Source organism: Euprymna scolopes, chromosome 36 (genome assembly GCF_053919585.1).
Source record: "Euprymna scolopes isolate OS-2025 chromosome 36, ASM5391958v1, whole genome shotgun sequence".
NCBI classification, from domain to species: Eukaryota; Metazoa; Mollusca; class Cephalopoda; order Sepiida; family Sepiolidae; genus Euprymna; species Euprymna scolopes.
In genome coordinates, this window is record NC_136517.1 from 81,189,196 (window position 1) to 81,210,538 (window position 21,343).

Sequence of the window (21,343 nt, forward strand, 5' to 3'; positions counted from 1 at the left end):
AGAAAGGAAAAGAGTTTGAGTTTGGTCACGGAAGTGAACAGATGTGCTTCAAGCTCGGAGGCGAGGCTTTAAAAAACAAGCATGTAGACACGTAATCCAGACTCCTTGTGAAGAACATTTGACATAGCTGAAATAAATTCATATTTAAAAAAATATAAAGTGTTGTTCTGTGGTTTCACAAAAGAAGGAAGAACAGAGGTCTCAATTGGTTATGGCGTTGGTCATTTCATGTTTCATTACGGAGCTCAGCAGTGAAGATAGAAGAACTCTTGGAGAAAGAAAAGGTATGAAGCATATATTATTCTTCTTATAAAAAATGATACCTTTATGTAAATATAAACTGTAATATATACCCGTATGATAACTCTCTGATACAACATGACTCAGTTTATATGTCGATATCATATCCCCTGGCTAAACAACAATGCATACAATTAATACGTTTTATCTGGTGCTGTTTGAAGAACAATATATATATATATATATATATATATATATATATATATATATATATATATATATATATATATATGTATATCATCTTCCTATACCTGACTATACAACAGCTGTACCAGTCGCTGCATTGCTGTTTGATTTTCATAAATTTCTAAATTGTTATTCAAATACGAAGCGATGTTTCAAAGTGTTAATATTTTTCATTATACTTTATTATGATATCAGCTAACACTGTGGCTTCATTACATTAGGTTTGAACGAACTTGTATAGTTTTCAACTCATCCATTCAGTGTTAAATCCCACTCGAGATTGATATTTTCACCCCAGCAACATATGTCACTCACTAAAACACCTTAATTCTCCTGTAACCATTTGAAATCACAATTCATAAGCAAGCTTATCGTGACTTGCATTTAATCTTTGAATGTTTTTGTAGCAAAAGTTTACAACTGTCAAGTTACCAAATTCAGGCATGAACATTTGACCTTACTGACACCTTATGATGTCACAATTATGCATTTGTATAAATATTATATAATTTGATAAGTGGCCCGTATATTATGAGTGCGACCAGAAGAAAAATTTAAAAAAAAACAGAGAGAGAAAGTCTATATTTAGAAAGGGCGTGTTTTATGTCGAAAGTTTATAATCTTTCAAATGAATAAATAATTTATTTTTGAAAAAAATTATTCTTTGGTATTCATAAATTTTTAAATTGTTATTCAAATAACAAGCAATGTTTCAAAGTGCGAATATTTTTTCATTATACATTGCTCGGGAGACTCGACGTTGCCCGGGATTGAATAATGATCAACAAATGTTTCACACTCCCATACTTTTATTGTCATCGAAATCGATTAAATCCTACATTTTTCAATCAAATCGATTGACTGTTTGCTTTAGTTGGGGACCTATCGCAGCATAACCCGAGGAAGCTTCACATGTTTCCCCGCAGTGACTTAGTCCACAATACATTGTAGTCTACATTGCACTGTAGAGAATCTACTGTTGATTTTTAAAAATTAATACTTATATGGCTTCACTTAAAGTTTAAAACGTAAAAATCACCGCTTAAAGAGCCTAGTGTTGATTTTATATGTCGAGCGTTTCAGCTTGTGTGGTAATAAAACTTCTCAAATGCACTAGTGATGTTAGGCTGTGTAAGGTGTTAACTTTGGTCAAAATCGTCTGCTCCTTCGTTCATCCAATTATTTCAATTATCGATTATCGATACTTAGTGAAAATATTTCTTTCTTTTTTTTTTTTTTTTTTTTTTTTTTTTACAAAGGCATCACCACATTATCAAGGCCCAGAGGCCACTCAAGGATAAGGGTTAAAGAGTGTACAGTAGAAATTGGTCAATATAGTAATCATTAGTAATGAAAATTTGGTAAATTTGATAACTTATATGGAACGGCTCATCAAGAACTTATTTACTTTAGACTTGAACACAACCATATTGTAGTCAGCCGGAAAGCAGGAAAATGGAAGACAATTCCACAGGCGTGCAGTTCTAAGAAAGAAGCTTTGTTCATGGAATCTACGTTTAGGTTTAGGCACAGATAAAGAGTGGGTGAAATTATTGATAGTGTTTACAGCTAGACGAGTGTTTCTTGTGAAAGTTTGGCGAGGGGGGACCATAGATTGAAGCTCAGTTGAACACTTTCCATGAATACAAACGAGAATCTAAGAATACTGCCAGGCACATAAAGTATCTTCGTCTTAAATTTCATAAAAATCGGTCCAGCCGTTTTCGAGTATATAGAGAACGAACACACACACACACACACAAAGTTCATTTTATATAATAGTAGGGATTATATCATCAACTAACACTGTGAATTTATTACATTAAGTTTGAAGGAATTCCTATAGCTTTCAACTCGTCCATTCAATGTGACATCCAGCTCGTAACTGATATTTTCACCTCATTAAGATTTGTCACTCAAAAACATTTCCATTACCCATTAGCTATTCCAACACTGAAAATCCCACAAGCAAGCTGTGGTTGACTCGCGTTTAACCTTTGAAAGCTTTAATGGCAAAAGCCAGCAATTGTCAAGTCACCAAAAGCAGGTGTGATCTTTTGAACTTTGCTCACTCCATAACTTTTTGAGGTCTTTCAAATAAGTCCGATTGACACCCTATAGTGTTACAATTATTTCTATCTATCTATCAATCTATCTATCTATCTATCTATCTATCTATCCCGCGTTTCATCCACGCTATGATTCCTCAGGCTATTTTTTTTTTTTTTTTACACAGTGATCACCACTTATCAAGGCCCGGAAGCCACTCAGGGATAAGGGTTATTGCAACTACATTACGTTAGTGTGGAGATTTGCTGAAGTGTTTACTTAAGGGGGCGGTTCATTAGGAATTTGTTAACATTGGACTTGAAGACATCCAAGTTGTAGTCCGGAAGGAAGCAGGCAGACGGAACAAAGTTCCACAGGCGTGCAGTTCTAAGAAAGAAAAAGTTTTAGGCTTATGCGAGAATTTTGTGGTTGTCTCACGTTTTTATATACGCACCTTCTATTGAGTTTTTAGTTAGCCAATCAGCTTTCTAGTTTCCACCGCACCCTTCCTAATCAGCCAATGACCAGCCACTTACAGGACAAAGGCCCAATTGACCTCCGGTTGACTCCAAAACGACTGGGCCAATTTTTAAAAATTTCACACACATGTACCTGGGAATGTTTTTAGATAGGTTTTGTATCGGAATACCTCTGATAAGTATCAAAAATCGACCATCAAAGAAATCTGATTAAAGAAGAAACAGTTCAATTTTGGTCAAAGTTAACACTTTTATGCAGCCTACCAACATAATTGCATTCAAGAAGTTTTTTTCACCACGCTAGTAGAATGGGTCGGCTTAGAAAATCAACAGTAGGTTCTTTGATAAGACAGAGGCGCATTCAAAAGGAACGTTTCTGTTTAGAGTAAAATTTGACCATTGTACTTGACTTTTGCATTTTAAACTTAATTCAAGGCATTTTATAAAATTAAAAATAATTTCATGAAATCAACAGTAGGTTCTCTTTAGTGCAATGTAGACTACAATTAATTGTGGACTAAGTCACTACGGGGAGACATGTGAAGCTTCCTCCCAATGTACAACGGTGAGTTCCTGACTAGAGCAGGTAATCAATTGATTTGATTGACGAATGAGCGATTTCACCGATTTCAATGACAATAAAACTATTAGAAGCGTGGAACATTTGTTAACCCTCTTTAAACCCGGAGCAAGTTCGGGTCGATCTGCTAGTATTATATTATTTGAATAATACCATTTACATAATGAACGGATCTACCAGCCTAGCAAAAAGCTAGTCATTTTAATAATAAAAAAAGAGAGAAAATGTCTTTATTTGAAAAGGACATATTTATGTCAAAAGCTTATTTTTAAAAAATAGGGGCATATTCAGAATTGCACTTCTGGCGGCAATTAAAAGTAAAGAAATCATAGAAACAGTCTGCATCATATATGTACAATCACGGAACGAAGATGTCATATTCTAAAAATCACGTAATTTGATCAAGTAGCTTTTTTTTATTCAAGACAATCAAATTTTACTACTACGCAAGGCGAAGTGTATTCGTCGGCCATGATGAAATCCGATGAAATAAATAAGGGAGAGACAAGTCAATTCGAAGTGTCGATGTCAAAATTATCCTTATGTTCAATATAGTTTAGTAGTAAAATCGCTAAAATCGTAAATTTTTATTTTCTAAGTTTAAAAAACAACTTGATCAATTTAGGTAATTTTTAGAATATGAAATCTTCATTCCGTGGCAAGTACGTATATTATAAAGATTTTTCTATATTTTTCTATATTTTTTTATTTTTTAATTCGTGTAATTCTGAATAAACGCCAAAAAATGTTATTTAGCTTTCAAAAATTTCTAAATTGCTATTCAAATGTAACGTTACACACATTTACATACGAGACCCACACGTTGTATGCAGTCTACGTTGTAAGGAACATAGGACAAGTAATAACTCAACTCATTTTTATTTTTGTAACAATGGCATTTATCATCTTGAATAAAAAAAAGACGTAGTTATGGTCCTACTCTGATTTTGTTCTCTCGAACGTAGTTTCGAACGTGTTCTCGAACGTGCTTTTCTGTCTGTGCACACATTATTTTTTATAGTCTTTTGTTTTCTCTATCGTGATGTCATTGCGCACACGGCTCGGCATTTGCATACGCGCGTCCGCGCTCTGTTAGACAAACACCATATAATGTCTAAAAGTGTAATTAGTTGATTCGCAATTAATCTTTGAAAGTTTTTATGGCAAAAAAAAAACCAACAACCATCAAGTCACCAAATTCGGCTGTGACCTTTTGACCTCATTTCATTGGAGGCCTTTCAAATAAAACCGGCTGACACGTTATAGTGCCACAATTATGTATGATGATAAGTTTAATTTCCGAAACGTTTACTAGCCAGCCAATATCATTAATTTCTGTTAGAATGAAAATGGCCTTTTCTTCTTTTCATTTTTTCCCTTTTTTCTGTTTCTTTTCAAAAAAATCCCGCATCTCAAAAAAAGATGATGAGCAAAGCAAGAGCAATGAGGGTAAGTCGTGCGTTTTTTTTTTGTTTTTTTTTTTTGTTTTTCATTTCGTTGTTCAGATTTTTGTGAAATTTTCGATACATATTCATTGTTAAAATAACTTACATATTATTAGTAGGTTTCGTTAAATATATGAGAGGAATTTGTTTTTAGGTGTCTTTCTCCCTTCTATATTTCATGTTACGAAAACTAAGTAAAATAAATCTGGGCCCATAAAAATTGCAACATTTTTTTTTAAAGCTGAAGACTTTAAATAATAAATAAATAAATAAATATATATATATATATATATATATATATATATATATATATATATATATATATATATATATATATATATATATATATATTGTTGTGGTGACTAATTTTATTTGATCTTTGCTTGCAGGAAAATTATTTGGATATGCGAATGGCAGTGTGGAATGGTCCAGTCAACACCTTTCAGCATGAATGGTTTGACAATATTCTTCAGCGCATCCCGGAGAAGCTGATCAAGAATTTCCTGACTCCTGAAAAGAGGACGCAATTCTACAACGACGTTTCGTTTGACTTTGAGAAAAGCATGAGAGTCTCAAAAGGTAATACTTAAAACTTATTGTAAAATATTTGGATAGTGAATATCTTAATGTCAAAACAATACGATATAGATGCGGGTGTTCATCAAGGGTCGATCCCTGGACTTTTATTACTCCTTATATTCATAAACAACCTCTCTGATAAAATTATTTCTAAGATGGCTAAAGTAAGGTTGGTAAAGTTCAATGTGTTACATTAGAGATGGAGGGAATTGCTTTACTATGTGACCAACAATACTAAAGAAATACCTAAAATCACAGTGTAGTATCTGTTCCGATACTACACCCGCCTCTCCTAGCCTCAGTCAGTGACGGAGAAATTCTTGTGCCTATTCAGAGTACCCCCTTTTGGGGAACAGTATCTTCCTCACGCTAAAAACCAATTCTGTGTCTAAGCCTGCCTACATAGGGAGACAAATAGGAACACTAAGAAATACCCTATGTTTATCCATAAATATCACTCCTTTATATCAATAACGTAATTACCAAATCCATCTATATATATATATATATATATATATATATATAAAAGTGAAAATGTCTGTATGTGTGTCTGTCTGTGCACACTTCTCTTCCAATAACTCTGTCAATTTTCAGTCTACAGACACGAGATTTGACATAAGGGGTATTGTGTCTGTGTGTGTGTGTGTGTGTGTGTGTGTGTGTGTGTGTATGTGTGTGTGTGTGTGTGTGTGTGTGTGTGTGTGTGTGTGTGCAGGAGAGAGAGAGTGAGAGAGAAAGAGCAAGGGAGAGATATATTTCATTACATCAGTCGCTGATATATGCCATCTTTTTTTTTTGGAGGGGGGGTGCAGCACAAAAAAAAAACATAAAATAAAATAAACGTCATTTCTTGTTCACGTCTCACCATCTAAGAGCAAGGAATAGAGCCCATCCAAAAATCACATGGTTTGCATAACTCCTTTTCGTTTGTCCTTCTTCCTACCGACCTTTGGCTCCACAAACTTTTTCTATTAATACAACCGCTACTACATACGATGTGCCTTCAATAAGTTTCCAGACTTTTTTGTCATGTGGGCAATTTTATTGATAGTGTTCACACATGAAACTCTAGTCCCCTTCGAAGTAACTTCCTACGGCTGCGATGCACTTGTACCTTCTCAACAACTTCTGGAATGCTCCATGGGAGTTCTTGTGTGTGAGCGTGTTAATGACCCTCGTCACAGCCTCTTTCGTCTCCTTAATTGGCTCATAACGACAGTCTCTAAGGTTTTCCTTGAGCTTAGGGAATAATCAAAAGTCACAGAGAGCAAAATCTGGATTATAAGGAAGGTGAGGAACTGTCTTGATGTCTCTATTGGTCAAATAGTCTGTGATAAGGATGGAGTTGTGAACTGGTACATTCGTGCAAATCTTCAGCATCTTCAGTTCCTAGTGATTAATTGTGTACAGTTCCTACTCTGACATCAAACTGCTCTTATTGTCTCTATAGACACATGACGGTCCTTATCCATGAAATTCTTTATTTGGCCAATCAACTTTGGTATTCTGACTTCCTTACTCCTCTCACACCTCTCATCATCCCTAACAGACTCTCTGCCTTCCTTAAATCTCTTATACCACTCAAAAACTCATGCTCTATTCATGTAAGATGGTCCAAAAGTATTCTGAAACTTACCATATGTTTCTGTGGCATTTTTCCAAGTTTAAAACAGAATTTTATTGCATATCGTTCTTCTAAAGTACCCTCATGTCCAGATTGCATTTTTGAAATCCAGTAACTGTGACAATCAGGCTTTAGTAGGGTGTATTCCAATTTCTGCTGTAGCTATTCATTTGAACCTGAAATCATAAAACGTGTTCAGTCATCTCATAACATGTATTGCAATAACATACTGACTTTTCAAGAGTCTACGATAATTTTAAATGTGTGTACAAAAAAGTCTGGAAACTTATTTAAGGCATATCATATCCAAAGCATTGGAGAGTGTGGTAGACCGAGAAAGAAAAAGAAGAATTCATTTCCAAGATTTTAGAAGCAGTGGAATTTTAAATGCCTGTAAAAAAAAGCTTGGAAACTTATTAAAGGCACCTCGTAACTGCTCTTAATGTACTCAACTCTAAGAATGAATTTTTTTCAGTGCAACACGTCTTGATAATGCCTGACATCAATGGTTTGACTGAGGCAGATAAAGCAGGCCCGCCACCATCGTTGCCAACGTAAGGAATAAATTATTTTTCTAACAACTTGTAAATATTTTTATTTTTGTGCAGAAACATTGTTTATAAGAATATCATTCCAAAAATAAAGACTTCTATTTTTAAACTCAAAACGAAGACGGGAGTAGTACTATTAAAACAAGCGACCTTTTATGCTCCAGAATTCATTTTTCTATAACCACCACCATTTTCAATGCACTTTTCTCCTTAATTCAATGACGCATCTTTGCTGCTGATGCACGTCCATAACAGGGGTTGCTTATAGTTTCACATCGTCAATATCTGCAACAGAAGGATTAAACTTTCAGATCCTGAATGCATAAGTTCAGTCATCATAGCAATGCAATTTATAATCCCCTCTAATCCACTCGGGTGAAATAAAAAATTGGAGGCATTACTTTTGGAATGCCAATCGTATATAAATATTTTAAAAAATCAAATCTATATAAATAAAACAGTTTCAGTTTTATAGCAATTGTAAACTTTTATTTTGCTAGTTATTTTCCTCTAAAGTAAAAAAGCTTAATTTTTGAAACTCCATGGAATAAGGAAAAAAAAATCTTTTTTATGTTGTCTTTTTGAACAATAAATTTTGTCAATGTTAACCTGCATCAATTTTGTTTTTCAGAGGCTTGGATTATTCACAGAACTGGCATGAAAAATTTGTTGCCAATCGGAAGTTTATCATGGAAAATCTGCACCTACTTGATCCCTTGATGAGGAAATTGTTGAACTACTGCCAGACAACGTTGTCAAATATGTCCATTCTTCAGTGCTTTACTTATAGGTGACACGATCTTTTCAATTTGTTGATGTTTGGTTCTTGCATTTACACACACACACACACACACACACACAAACAGACAACTGACATATATATATATATATATATATATATATATATATATATATATATATATATAGGGTGGATTATATAATATATATAAGAACAAGTAGTTAATAAAACATGTTAAAATAACTTTGAAAAAGAATTAAAAAACATATTTAATTTTAAAAAGGAAACACTAAATAAGTGGATAGTCCTTAATCCGCAGAGTTTCAAAGAAATACTTTCCTTCTCATCAGAGGGTAGGATTTAGCAAAATGCGGAATCGGATTTTGCTTGCAAAAATATTTGATGAAACTACAAGTCATAGATCTTACTTGATAACAAAAAGTGAAGCAGAAGGAAGAGGGTGAATAAAAAAAGTGATTTCATATGAATGGATAGTCTGGTGAAGGGTAAAGTATCCAATGACGGTAAAATCCCAAAATGTAGAATCCAAGAAAGTTAGTTAAATTCCAATTCGCACAAGTAAAATCCAAGGGAATCGTGTGCTTGGAAGATGATCCAAAATAATCCAAAGGGCAGAAATCCGTGGAATAATTCACAAATACGTACAAGGAAAAGGGAATGAATTCCAATAATATTATTAAAAGAAAGATAAAATGTGCGTAAAAAAAAGGAAATGGAAGAAATTTAAAACTCAACTGTCAAGGCGAGGCTTAAGAAAAATGAGTGAAGAAGATGAAGAAAAAAAATTGAATGGTGATTGAATTAATTTTAAAGTAGAAAAGCCAATGTCAAAATGACCCAGACAAGATGACGTTAAAAGGCGCCAAAATTTAAAGCAAAAAAGGAGTCAACTGATATGTACAAGTTATTACTTAAGAATTAAATTATCAGCAGGAGTTATTTAAGGACACCAAATGAAATAAAAAGAAAGATAAAATAAATATATGCACATGTATATACATATATACATACTTATATATGAATACATACAATTACACACACACATATATATAAATATATATATAAATATATATATAAATATATATATATGTATATATATATATATATATATGTGCAACAAACACACCCATCCACACACGCACACACACACATGCACACACATACTTGTACCTCCCCGACGTAACTACCCCCGACAAACCCGACAAGCTACTAAGTCTCATCCCTTTACAGTAGAGATCCCTAGGTGCAAGAAAGCCTTTTACTCCAATAGTTTCTTCCCCAGAACTGCAGGTCTTTGGAACTCCCTTCCGGTATTCTGCTTTCCCAACTGCAACGATATGCAGAAGTTCAAGTGTAATGTCAACAAACATCTTTCTACTCAAGTCCCTGATAGTAGCCCCCTGCTTCAAAGTGGCACTGTGCCTTGTTTGGGGTGAAAATTGAATAAAAAAAAAAAAAAAAATACATACATATAAGTAAATAGATGAATAAAAAAAATTTAAAGGGGAAAGGATGGCCGGTATCGGCAAATTCTGAATAAAACAAGTAAGTATCAAAGTAAATGCATATAGTAAGATATAAGTAAACATACATGCAGAATATAAATGTGTAGGTAGATGGATATATTTGATAGATAGGAATATTTAAATGCTAAAACGGAAATTGCAGATGAAAAACCGGCCAAACAAGGAAAAAGTAAAGAATTACAATAAAAAATTATAAAGTTATAAAATATTAAGAAAGTATGTAGAAAAACGATAATGTTATAGAAAAAATATATATCTGAAAGGTTAAATTAATAGCTATGTAATTTCAAATTTACCATAATTAAATTTGAACTTATGTTTGCAGAAAGAGATCAGTTCGTTTTTAGAGTTTATTATATCCCTACTTTGAGGAGAAGTAATTATAGTTATAGCTTCGGTTGTGCAGAGGCGACATAACTTAGAGCCTGGAGTATAAGACTTAACCTTTTTTAGGATAGTCCATTTGATTGAGAAAGGGGCATTGTTAGAATTAAGTTTTTTAATTAAAGTGGTTAGAGAAGTTCCTTGGTTATTATTAGAATTTTGGTTGTTAAAAGAAGAAATGTGGGTGAATATTCTTTTCTTAATTAATGTTGAAGTAGCGCCGATATATGTATGCACTTTATTAAAAGCTCGAGGTCTGAAATTATTACTCTGCTAATTTGTATTAGTTTGAATTTTGTTCATTGTGTTGAGCAAAGGGACGTGCCCAGGGTGATTAAAAAGTTTCAGGCCATGGTTATGGTCTTCGGTGTTGTTTCAAGTGATGGCCACATCATGCCACTTCACATCTTCAAAGTCGGCTTGAAAGTCAACATCAAAGTGTACCTGGATGTGCTGAAGAGTGTGGTGATCCTCTGATGCAATCAGGTGGCCGCTGGCAGACCCTGGGTATGGCAGCAGGACTTGACGGTGACCCACAAGTCCAAAAAGACCCAGGCTACGATTTTGTACCCTTCTCTCACTGGTACCCATCTCCTCCTCTGACATGAACCTGTTGGACTACTTCGTTTGGTCATATGTCGAGAACATCACCAACATGACCTCTCACAACACCAAAGCCAGCCTGATCGTTGAGTATTTGCCAAGCTCCCGCTAGTGCTTGTGGAAAAGACATACTACCAGTTTTGGACCTATATGGAGGCGGTGATTGAGGCTGAAATCAGCTACATTGAATAGATGTCAGCTCGACTACATAATCAAGTTACCTGAATTGATTTTTTCAATAAAAGTTTTTAAAATAAAGCTGTAGTGTTGTTTTCTTTACGGGGACAATTTTATCGTTTCACTTTGTAAAAATAAACATTTAAGTTAACATGAAATCTTTTTAAAAGAAATTGTCTGATTTATCATATGTAAGGGGGGGGGCAACTCGAAGTATCAAAAAGATTTTTTAAATAACAAGAAAAAAATAAAATTCTTCCCGGCTGTTGCAGTTCCTTTACATGATCAATTGCCCCATTGCTCTTATAAGCAAACAAATCGCCCCTGTAATACTAATGTTGTATTACGTTGTATTCGGAAGAATGACATCTTAGTCTATAAAAATATATGATGGACCTGTACAATGCACCCCACCCCCTTATATATTTTTCTCTTTTCGTCATTTTTCAATTTTTTTCAGTGGATTATTATTGATTGGACACTAATCTACCAGATTATCAAAAAAAAAAAAAAAAAAATTCCATATTGAAACATTTTTAGGTGGTGCTCAGTTTCTCATAGAACCTTCTAGTAAATCGATTGCCCATATTGGAACCAGTCGACGTTTCAGGGTCAACTGTTTTAAAAAGGCTAAATTCGATAAATTTAGCTTTTAAAACGCCAATCTGGCAACACTGAAAAGGCCAAATTTCTCAAATTTTGCCTTTTTTATAGCAATTTCTTCAAACACAGACTAGTTCCAGTATGGGGCATTTATTTATTAGAATGTGGTATTAGAACCTGTGCACCCCTATAAACCGTTAAATATAAAATTTTTTTGCATTTTTTTGTTTTAATAATCTAATATATTAGTGTCCAATCGATGAAAACCCGCTGAAAAATTTTTCAAAGAGACGAAAAGAGAAAATAGCAGGGCATGTGTGCATTGTACAGGTCCATGAAATATATGACAGCTTTATTGCAGCTTTGGTGGTGAGCGACGATGAGTCCGGTTAGGGGGAGAGGATGGTGGGGTTTGATCAGAGGAAAGCCCGCAGTCTGGAATTCAGTCAAGGGCTCGACCTCTGCCCGCCAAAGCTAAACACGAAATTCAGCTCAATTCAAGCCACTGTTGTGTAATTGGCTGTGACTTTTTGACTGAGTCTCTATGGCGCTTGATGGGCGTCAAATAAAACAATATTTATCGCTTGTACACAATTTTCCATCGACTTTTTATATTTAGGCCACTAAAATGCGGTTTCACCAGTCAAGTTATGCACCTAAATTAAAAGAAGACATTCATTTTTTGACGCCCCTGTTGTTACATCAAAGAATAAATAAAGGCTTGAAATGTCTACGTATGTTGAAATGATGAATATTATTTCAACTTGCTTTTGTCAAACAATAGTAAATGAAGAACCATTTCGAGGTGTTTTATTTAACACTTATCAAGGCCTTAAAGCCACTCGAGGCTAAGGGTCTAAATGAGTAGTGAAATAATGATTGGTAGTGGTGAAAATTGGGTAGAATTTGATTAAAATCGATTTAACATTATGCATGTAATCTTAAGAAAAACACGCTTGAACTGCGTATATATGCTGAAACAATTGCTAATTTCCATTTGTATGAAAACTCCATTGCTTTTATTTTCTAGTGATTTCAGCGTATGTACACATTTCAAGCGTGTTTTTCTTAATATTACAAGCGTAATGTTAAATAGATTTTAACTCGAAAATAGATTTTAACTCGCAAAGGTTCATTCACTAATATTTAAGAAAAATAAGATAAAACTATTTATCACCTGTACATAAGTTTTCATCGTTTTTATGTTCAAGCCACTAAACTGTGGTTTTAACCTAAAATTTTTGCAAAATGAAAAAGTTTTGCATATTTTTGCTATTTCTAGAGAACTGAAAAAGGTTTTTGTTTTTGCAATGTTGCCAACCTGTTGTCATTTTGTCTTTGACGCGCTCGCTTTCTTTTGACTCTGGCAGACGTGTCATGTTTAGCTGCATGCATAAAATGCATTCAACGCGATCCATTGTTTTGATATCCTTTCTCTCTTCTTCTCGTTTCAGGGCAGCCGGTGCCATTAACCTTTCAGCGATGCGTGCAAACGTTTCGCTAGAATTGGAGAAAGCAGAAGAAAAAATCCAAAACAAGTTTGTGTGTTTCTTTCCTTTTTTTTTCTCTTTTCTTATTTTCCCCGTGTGACTTTCATTGACTAAACTCTGACGAGAGTGGATTATGGTTTTGCAGAGTTTGTGGCGTCGGCTTATTACTTTCACACAGAGGTGTGACTTTTAGAACTCAGAACAATTTTCGGTCCTGGATATGACCTTAAACTATATCCAGTGATGAGGCCCCAGCTTGTGGGCTTTGGAGAGTGAGGAGACATCCTTTAATTGCCATTGCTCCCAGGTCCACTCTGACCTGGAGTGATAGTACCCAACTATGGGTTAAATAGAAACCGACTTGAAAACAACAAATATATTCTATTAAAAAAAATTTCTTCAAAATCTTTAGATTCGGCATTAAATAACCTGAAAAGTGTTGTATGCCGTAAAACAAAAACAACCAACCAACCTCAGAACAATTTTCAATGATTTGAAAATATTTGAGTTAACACGTTCCTTTGAAAACTCACTTGCTTTTGAAATGAAAAGGAAAGCGAAATCCAACAGAGCAGAGAAAGAAAAAAAGGGTAGCAATTGAAGCCATTTGTTTTTTAGCATTGCCTGAATCGCATCTCGATGTAAAAATCCGACGTTAACCGTCCATGAAAGAAGAGAATAGGAAAAAAGAAGGAATGAGTAAGCCACTCGAACAAAGAAAGGAAAAGGAATAGATTATATTAGCTTGTCTCACATATCAGTTTCTAATCCATCACAAGTTCAATAAACGATAAGAGTGATACTATCGAATGCTCAAATCTATAAATATAAAAGCGAAAATGTATGTATGTGTGTTCGCTTTTTCTGTGTGTCTACAAAAGGCTTTTTTCAGAGAAGCGGTCGGTCGCTTCACAACTTTTTAAAACTTTTTATATCACATATAAATCGTAATATCTCACAGTTAACAACGAAGCTCGCCTGTTTATTTAATTTGCTCGATTTCGGGAAGATAAATATTCAATATTTGTCGCTCGCCGCATTTGGGGTTAGTCTTTTTCCTATAACATCTTGGGGGTGGAAAAAAAAGCGTTCAGCAGTAAATGAGTACTATCCCGCAGTCAAACTTGACTTCATTAACTCATTAAAACGGGCACCTGCTAAATCCAACTAATTAAATAAATTCAAACGTGTTTCCGTTATCATCTCGCGGTGGGGCAATGGTTAACATCGCACTTTTTTTTTCACATTTAAATTTATAACTTTGCCTCAAGGGTTCGGGTTCGATCCTCATACTTACTTTTTTTACCCCTCCCAAACACCCGGGCAACGCCGGGTACCCCTCGCTAGTAATAATATAAAAAAGAAACAACACCATCGCTCTAAGCACTTTCTCACAACTAAAGCTATTCTCTATCTCTACAAATCTACTATTAGACCATTCGATTTAGAGTACGGGTTTCTTACATTATTGGTCATGTCTCGTTCACACAGCTTCTCGGAGAGACTCATCTGAAAATTCTAAGTTTTCTATTTGCTCGACAACGTGACACTATTCTTCTTCAAATCTCTGTTTTGTCTACGCATTTTCATGAGTTTTTTTTTTGTCTACATTTTCATGAGTTGCCGTCCATCATTTCATCTGAGTAACTAAAATGAATAAAACGCTTTTAATGAAGAAACGCAAGAGACGTTCGCTGAGTTTTCTTCAAGATTTTTTTTTTTTTTTTTGCAGAGAATGGACTCAGGAGAGAAAGAGACTAATGTTCTTATCTAGTTATTTACTTCTTGAGCTTAACTTTCTAACTTAACAGAATAAGTGATGCAGGCACGCAGATGTCATATTAAAAATCCCCTTAGATTACAGGTTTCCTTGCCAGTGTCTCATTTGCACAGCTTCCCGGAAAGACTAATCTGAAAAATCTTTGTTTCTTTCTGCAAAAACGTGACGTCATTCGTCATTTACACTAGCTAACTAAATCGTCATCGTAGAGGCACTAATAAGTAAAAGGATTGCTGTTCTCATCTTGAGTGTTATTCTAACAAGGTTTTGGACGAAGTAACGTCTGACCTTCTTAGCTCAGAATCATAAAAGTAGATTCCTCCTTAGGTGGAGTACTGCTGTCGTGCATGAATTATCCTTGGATATATCTTAAAAAATGTCGATATGAAAGGCTTTTGCCAAACAAGTTTAATAAGTGTTGTATCGTTGAATGGAAAACAATACACCTGTAATATAAATCTCACCTGTCTGTTTAAATGTATGTATATATGTATGTATGTATGTATGTATGTATGTATGCCTAGAACTATCGATAGAAGCGACGGATTTTCACGAGATTGGTATCATTTTGAAGCTCGACCCTTCAAACGACAAATAGCGAAAAATTGGCCAACAGCATTAATTCTTTCACCCTTAACTAGGCACTTTTCTTACAGGGAGGGGTCGCCTTTTTCGCCGATATTCGATTGTCTAGCCCTTATTTAAAACTACGTCACTTCCGGTTTGGCGATGGGCGTAACAGCAAAGACGTCAGGTTTTTTTTTTCACGTTCTTTGCCTCCTTCATGGTACGGGTTCGAGCCTGCCTGCCTACTACCACTTTTTTCTTTTTTTGCTAAGCACACACCTCCAAACACCTGGGCAACGCCGGGCACCCAGTAAAAGATAAAACCGATTCATTTTGTTAGGTACAGGGTTGCACGATAAAATAGTCGCCCTTAAAATACGACATGATTCAATTTCCGTTTGATGAAAACCGTTTTTTTTTGTTTTTTTTGTTGTTTTTTTGCAGATCATCTACTAGTTGGCCAGTTGTGTACAAATCCCAAGAGCGATAGGAGCCTTTTATCATGTCTAAATGTGACATAATGTTCAACGAGCAAGATTGAAGATGCGCCACTGTACAACTCATGCTCTTTACTGATTCAAGTTATGACAACAGGACTATTGCCAGCACTCTCAAAATGTATCGCTGGACTGCCATGAATAACAGGGACATGCCCAGAGTGATGAAAAAAAAAATGTTTCCAGCCACAGTTATGGTCTTTGGTGTGATTTCAAGTGAGACCCACATCATCTTCAGAGTCGGCTTAAAAGTCAACACCAAAATGTACCTTAATATACTGAAGAGTGAGGTGATCGCCTGGGGCAATCAGGTAGCCGCTAGTAGACACTGGGTGTGGCAGCAAGATTCAGCATCAGCCCACAAGTCCAAAGAGAACCAGGCTTGGTTTCAAAAGGAGTGCTACGACTTTGTACCTTTTCTCACTGCCCCCTGCCCTCTCCAGCTGGACTACTTCGTTAGGTCATACATCGACAAAATCACCAACATGACCTCGCACAACACGAAAGCCAGCCTAATCGCTCCATCCACCAAGCTCCCACTGGCGATTGTGGAAAAGACATGCTGCCAGTTCCAAATCTGTGTTGAAGCGATAATTGAGAGTGAAGGCGGCTACATTGAATACATAATCAAATTACCTGAATTGATTTTTTCAATAAAAGTTTTAAAATAAAGTTATAGTTTTATTTTTTTAGGGCGACGGATTTTTCGTTCTATCCTGTACAATAACAGAAGTCCCTGTCAAATAACAACAACTGTTAAATGAGTTTACAAATAAGGTGCTAAGTGTTTGCATTCAAACTTGCAGTTCTACATAGCGGAGGACCCCTATGTCAATAGCAAGTTATCTAGTGTGGGTTTTGACAAAAGTTGCACTAAGTACATATAATGGTGACACGAAATTTGTAAAACAGAATCATTCCGAAAGATGAAATATTGGATGGGTGGTATAAGTTTAGGCATGGACAATATGTCAGGTGGGGTAGACAGAATATAAATATTAGTCGAGAGGAGATGACGTCAGCAGAGTCGTTGAAAAAGAAACAATGATTTTGAAAATTGTCTTTTGATGGAAGCTGAACTGGAGACATCGAATAATAGGAATCTGCCATGGTTTGTGCTAGGCAGTTGACAAATAATGTAGAAGAAAACTTTGAATATCGTCAAGAGTGAAATAATACACCCCAAAATCTGTTAGCGCATCATCCAGAGATTTATGAAGATAATTAGTTAAGAGAACGTTAGTCTCTCTTTTCTGTGTGAGTGAATTCTCTCTAGAAATAAAACCTTAGAATTCTTAGTGAACGACTCTGTGTTTCTTCCTGCATGAAAAGAAGTTTTATTCGTCTAGCTAAACTGATGAGATGATGAACTATGGAGTGCAGTGACTATTAGAACAAGAATCAATGCGGTAGTAAAAACTCGACAAAGAATCAAACCGAGGACGAACGATGATAAAAGATCCACATATATATTCAAGACTTTCATTTGTTTTATTTTGGGTATAAAACGTAACAGCAGTTTAAACTGACTTCAATCAGTTTTGCTCTCCTTAAATCTACCTCAAGCGTAGTCACGTGTTCAAGCCACGTCACAATAGTAATTTTGAAACTAAGAACTGGATATTTCCTTGAAATCCAACTTCAAGGAAATATCCAGTTTTATAATTTTTTTTCCTATTTATAGTTCAATAACCGACTTTAATTCAATATGGCGACTCAGGTTCTTTCTAACATTTTTTTTTTTTTTCATTTTCAGTTGGTTCCGATTGGCTGTGAATATTTTCTCTGAAAATGCCCCTTTGAAGATCAAACATTCGAAATTGAAATCCTACTACAAGTGTGTCACAACACTCATTTCAAACCACGTAAGAAATTTAGATTACTTATTTGAGTTTTTTTCATATATGGTATAATCACGTTCATACACCAATTCCCGTATGATCACTGAAGTTAAGCAACATTGAGCCTGATCAGTACTAAAATGGGTGACCATTTACGAATTCCAGGTGCTGTATGTGCTCTCCGCTTATCTCTGCATTGCTTCCAGTCATCTAGCACTTCTCCTTGCCACTGGACCCAGACAGTGCCGATTCAGAAGAGCTGTGATTGGAGATTGTGCAACCCTTGCCTTAAGAGTATTCGCTCGGCTACTTTTACAGTGGTTATCCATTGTCTCTTTAGACTGAATGAAAGCATCATCGTCGATTGAGTTTTTCTTATAGGTTTCATGCTATATTTTTTATGCAGAGAGTAGAAAATGGACATGGGTTTACTTTTGACAGCCTTGTAACTTTCGCTTTTGCCTTATTTTGTCCTTTAGTCCTTACATTCCATAAACAATGTTTCTGAAAAAGGGGAAGAATTGCTGCTTCCTTGGTTGGAATCTATCTGTACAACACATTGTTAGATAGTTTTTGACCATAAAGTGTGTGTTTTTAAAGCACTTTATATTAAGTGGCTTCATACTATGTAACAGAGTGTGTATGAGCGCATGGGAAAATATCAGTAGGAGCTGTAAGATAGTTGGCTTGTGAAGATATTAGCAGCTGTAGCCTAAACAGCACATATGCAAATTAGAAAGCGTGTGCAGGCTTCTGTCAGAAGAAAAAGAAAATAGAGGAGAGAAAAATGCACCACGTGGTCGGGCAAAAAGAAAAACGCACCAATATGAGATGGACATGTGGCCCCACAGTGGCTGTGAGAGACTTTTTAAGCTGGTGTCGAGACGATGGGGTTTTGTTAATCTCATGGCAGACGAAATGAACAGTTAAAAAAAAAAGCATTGTTTGCAAAGTAATGGCAATAAATGATTTTTTGCTAAAACAGAAAAAAAAAAACGAGTCGGATTTATTTCTTTTTGTTTGTTCCTCTTCGACAGTGCTGGACGGCATGGGGTCTGAGTTTGAACTGTAACGAAAACGGTTCAAGCATAACGGCCACGTTACATCTTGTCTGGATCAATTTCCATAAAAAATAAATATTGTATCATTTTGTATAAATCATCTTCCGGTCAAAAATTGATCAAATATACATTTTTATTTTCTGTTTGCAGTTAAAAGATTTACTCGTTCGAACCATTGAAGAATGGGTGTCACTTTTTAAAGAAGAAAATCGGGATTATCTCCCCCTTTTTAAAATGGAACTGACCTTTGACGACGAGAAGATGCAGTTCTACCCACCGACTGAAGATCTCGAAGAGACGTTACTCTTTGTCGTTGACAAGATCTGTTCCATCCTACAAAAGCTTCAAACCGTTGAATCCTGGATCTCAGATCCGAGCGTTTCCTGTTTCACTGACGCTGCCGTAGCGAACCATGTCATCCAGAATGCCGTCGAGACATTGAAAGGTGCCGTGAAGAAGCATTTCCAGGAACCATTGGAACATCTTCAGTTTTATGGTCAGTGCCATCTGTTTGTTATTCTAGCATCGTTTATGTGGAACTGTGGTCATGAAAGTAAAACAGAAATGTATATTCTTCATCAACTTAAATATATAAATGCTATAATTTCATGTTTGTTTTTTGCTGTATTTTTGTTTAAATATTTTGGTTTTTATTTTATAATGTTTTTGGGTGCAGTTTTCGGATATTTCTTCCGGTGAGATGCATTTAATAAAAATCCAAGCTATACAACCATATTTTGTAGGCATGCCTACATGTGATGATATGCCTTGTTTGGGATATATATATATATATATATATATATATATATGTCTGACGTAATGAACATTTAAATTAAAATGTTTAAACTTCAACGCTATTTCACACGGTTAATGGTAGCCGAATGGATACAGCCTCCGCTAATCGAGCCAGAGATGTCTCGTGTCGCGGGGTTCGAATCGTTCGACTGGTAGTAATCGTGACACCCTGCACTGAAGAATCCCAAAAGGATGAAACACTAGTGTCTGTAGGTATTTAATTATTATAGTAAAATATAATTATAACAGCCCCTTTAAGAAATTCGTTTCTTATCGTTGAGCACTTTCAGTTGAATTAAAAAGTCGGTCAATTTAGCTCTTATGCATAGATCATCGTATAACGATTTGATCACTGTCTGTCTGACGTAATGAACATTTAAACTAAAATGTTTAAAATTCAACGCTATTTCACACAGTTAATGGTAGCCGAATAGATACGGCCTCCGCTAATCGAGCCAGAGATGTCTCGTGTCGCGGGGTTTGAATCGTTCGACTGGTAGTAATCGTGACACCCTGCACTGAAGAATCCCGAAAGGATGAAACACTAGTGTCTGTAGGTATTTAATTATTATAGTAAAAAAATAAATATATATATATATATATATATATATATATATATGTATATATATATATATATATATATATATATATATGTATATATAGGAGAACAAATAAGAAAGGGAAATGAAGTCACAAAAACTATATATTGTTAAATATAGATTGGTTCATTTATTCAATAAAGGAATACAGACAATTAGTTGGGGATAGAAAGGACTGTTTATGCCAAGGCATTTCGAAGCTTAATGCTTCTCATTAGAAGAGTAGAGAAGATAAGCCTCCTCTTATAGAATTGAGCTCACTCTTTTCTTCTAATGCACTAAGCTATATATATATATATATATATATATATATATATATATATATATATATATATATATATACAGTAGCGTCCAAAAGTTAAGGAACGATCGATCATTTTTTTTTAATGGCTTCTAACTTTATGAAAAAGAAAAAAAAAATTTGGGTGAATTTTCCAATGTTTAATAATGGTAGTTAAAGAAAAAAATGTTTTTTTAATTTTTGATTTTAATACATATTAGTTTTTTTTTTACATATAAATAAATTTAATTAAATTACAGGCGTCCAAAAGTTAAGGAACGAGGGAAATTCATTATGAAAAAATAAAGAATCCTTTCAGTATTTAGTGAAAAGCCCCTTGTTTTCAATCACACTATGGCATCTTTTGCTGCAAGACAGAACCAATCGTTCACATGTTATAGGTGAAATATTATTCCAGGATGATTTTATATATTCCCATAAATCATCAAGATTTTTATGGTTTTTTTCTGTGATCTTATCACCAATAATTTTCCAAACATTTTCAATTGGATTCAGGTCTGGGCTCTGAGCTGGCCAATCTATAACGCAAATATTGCATCTATTTAGCTCTTCTAAAACTATTTTTG

The 21,343-nt window shown here is 34.9% G+C and overlaps 1 protein-coding gene across 3 annotated transcripts in view; it reads left to right on the top strand.

Moving 5' to 3' along the window:
* Positions 1-21,343, top strand: part of LOC145260629 (dynein axonemal heavy chain 12-like) — a 572,171-nt gene that overhangs the window by 26,843 nt on the left and 523,985 nt on the right. For all 3 annotated transcript variants that reach the window (XM_080118949.1, XM_080118950.1, XM_080118948.1), the window contains exons 5-11: positions 5,017-5,043; positions 5,429-5,618; positions 7,718-7,796; positions 8,425-8,583; positions 13,301-13,384; positions 17,937-18,045; positions 19,233-19,578. In XM_080118949.1, coding sequence (XP_079975075.1) covers positions 5,017-5,043; positions 5,429-5,618; positions 7,718-7,796; positions 8,425-8,583; positions 13,301-13,384; positions 17,937-18,045; positions 19,233-19,578 — 994 coding nt within the window. The remainder of the gene's footprint in view (positions 1-5,016; positions 5,044-5,428; positions 5,619-7,717; positions 7,797-8,424; positions 8,584-13,300; positions 13,385-17,936; positions 18,046-19,232; positions 19,579-21,343) is intronic.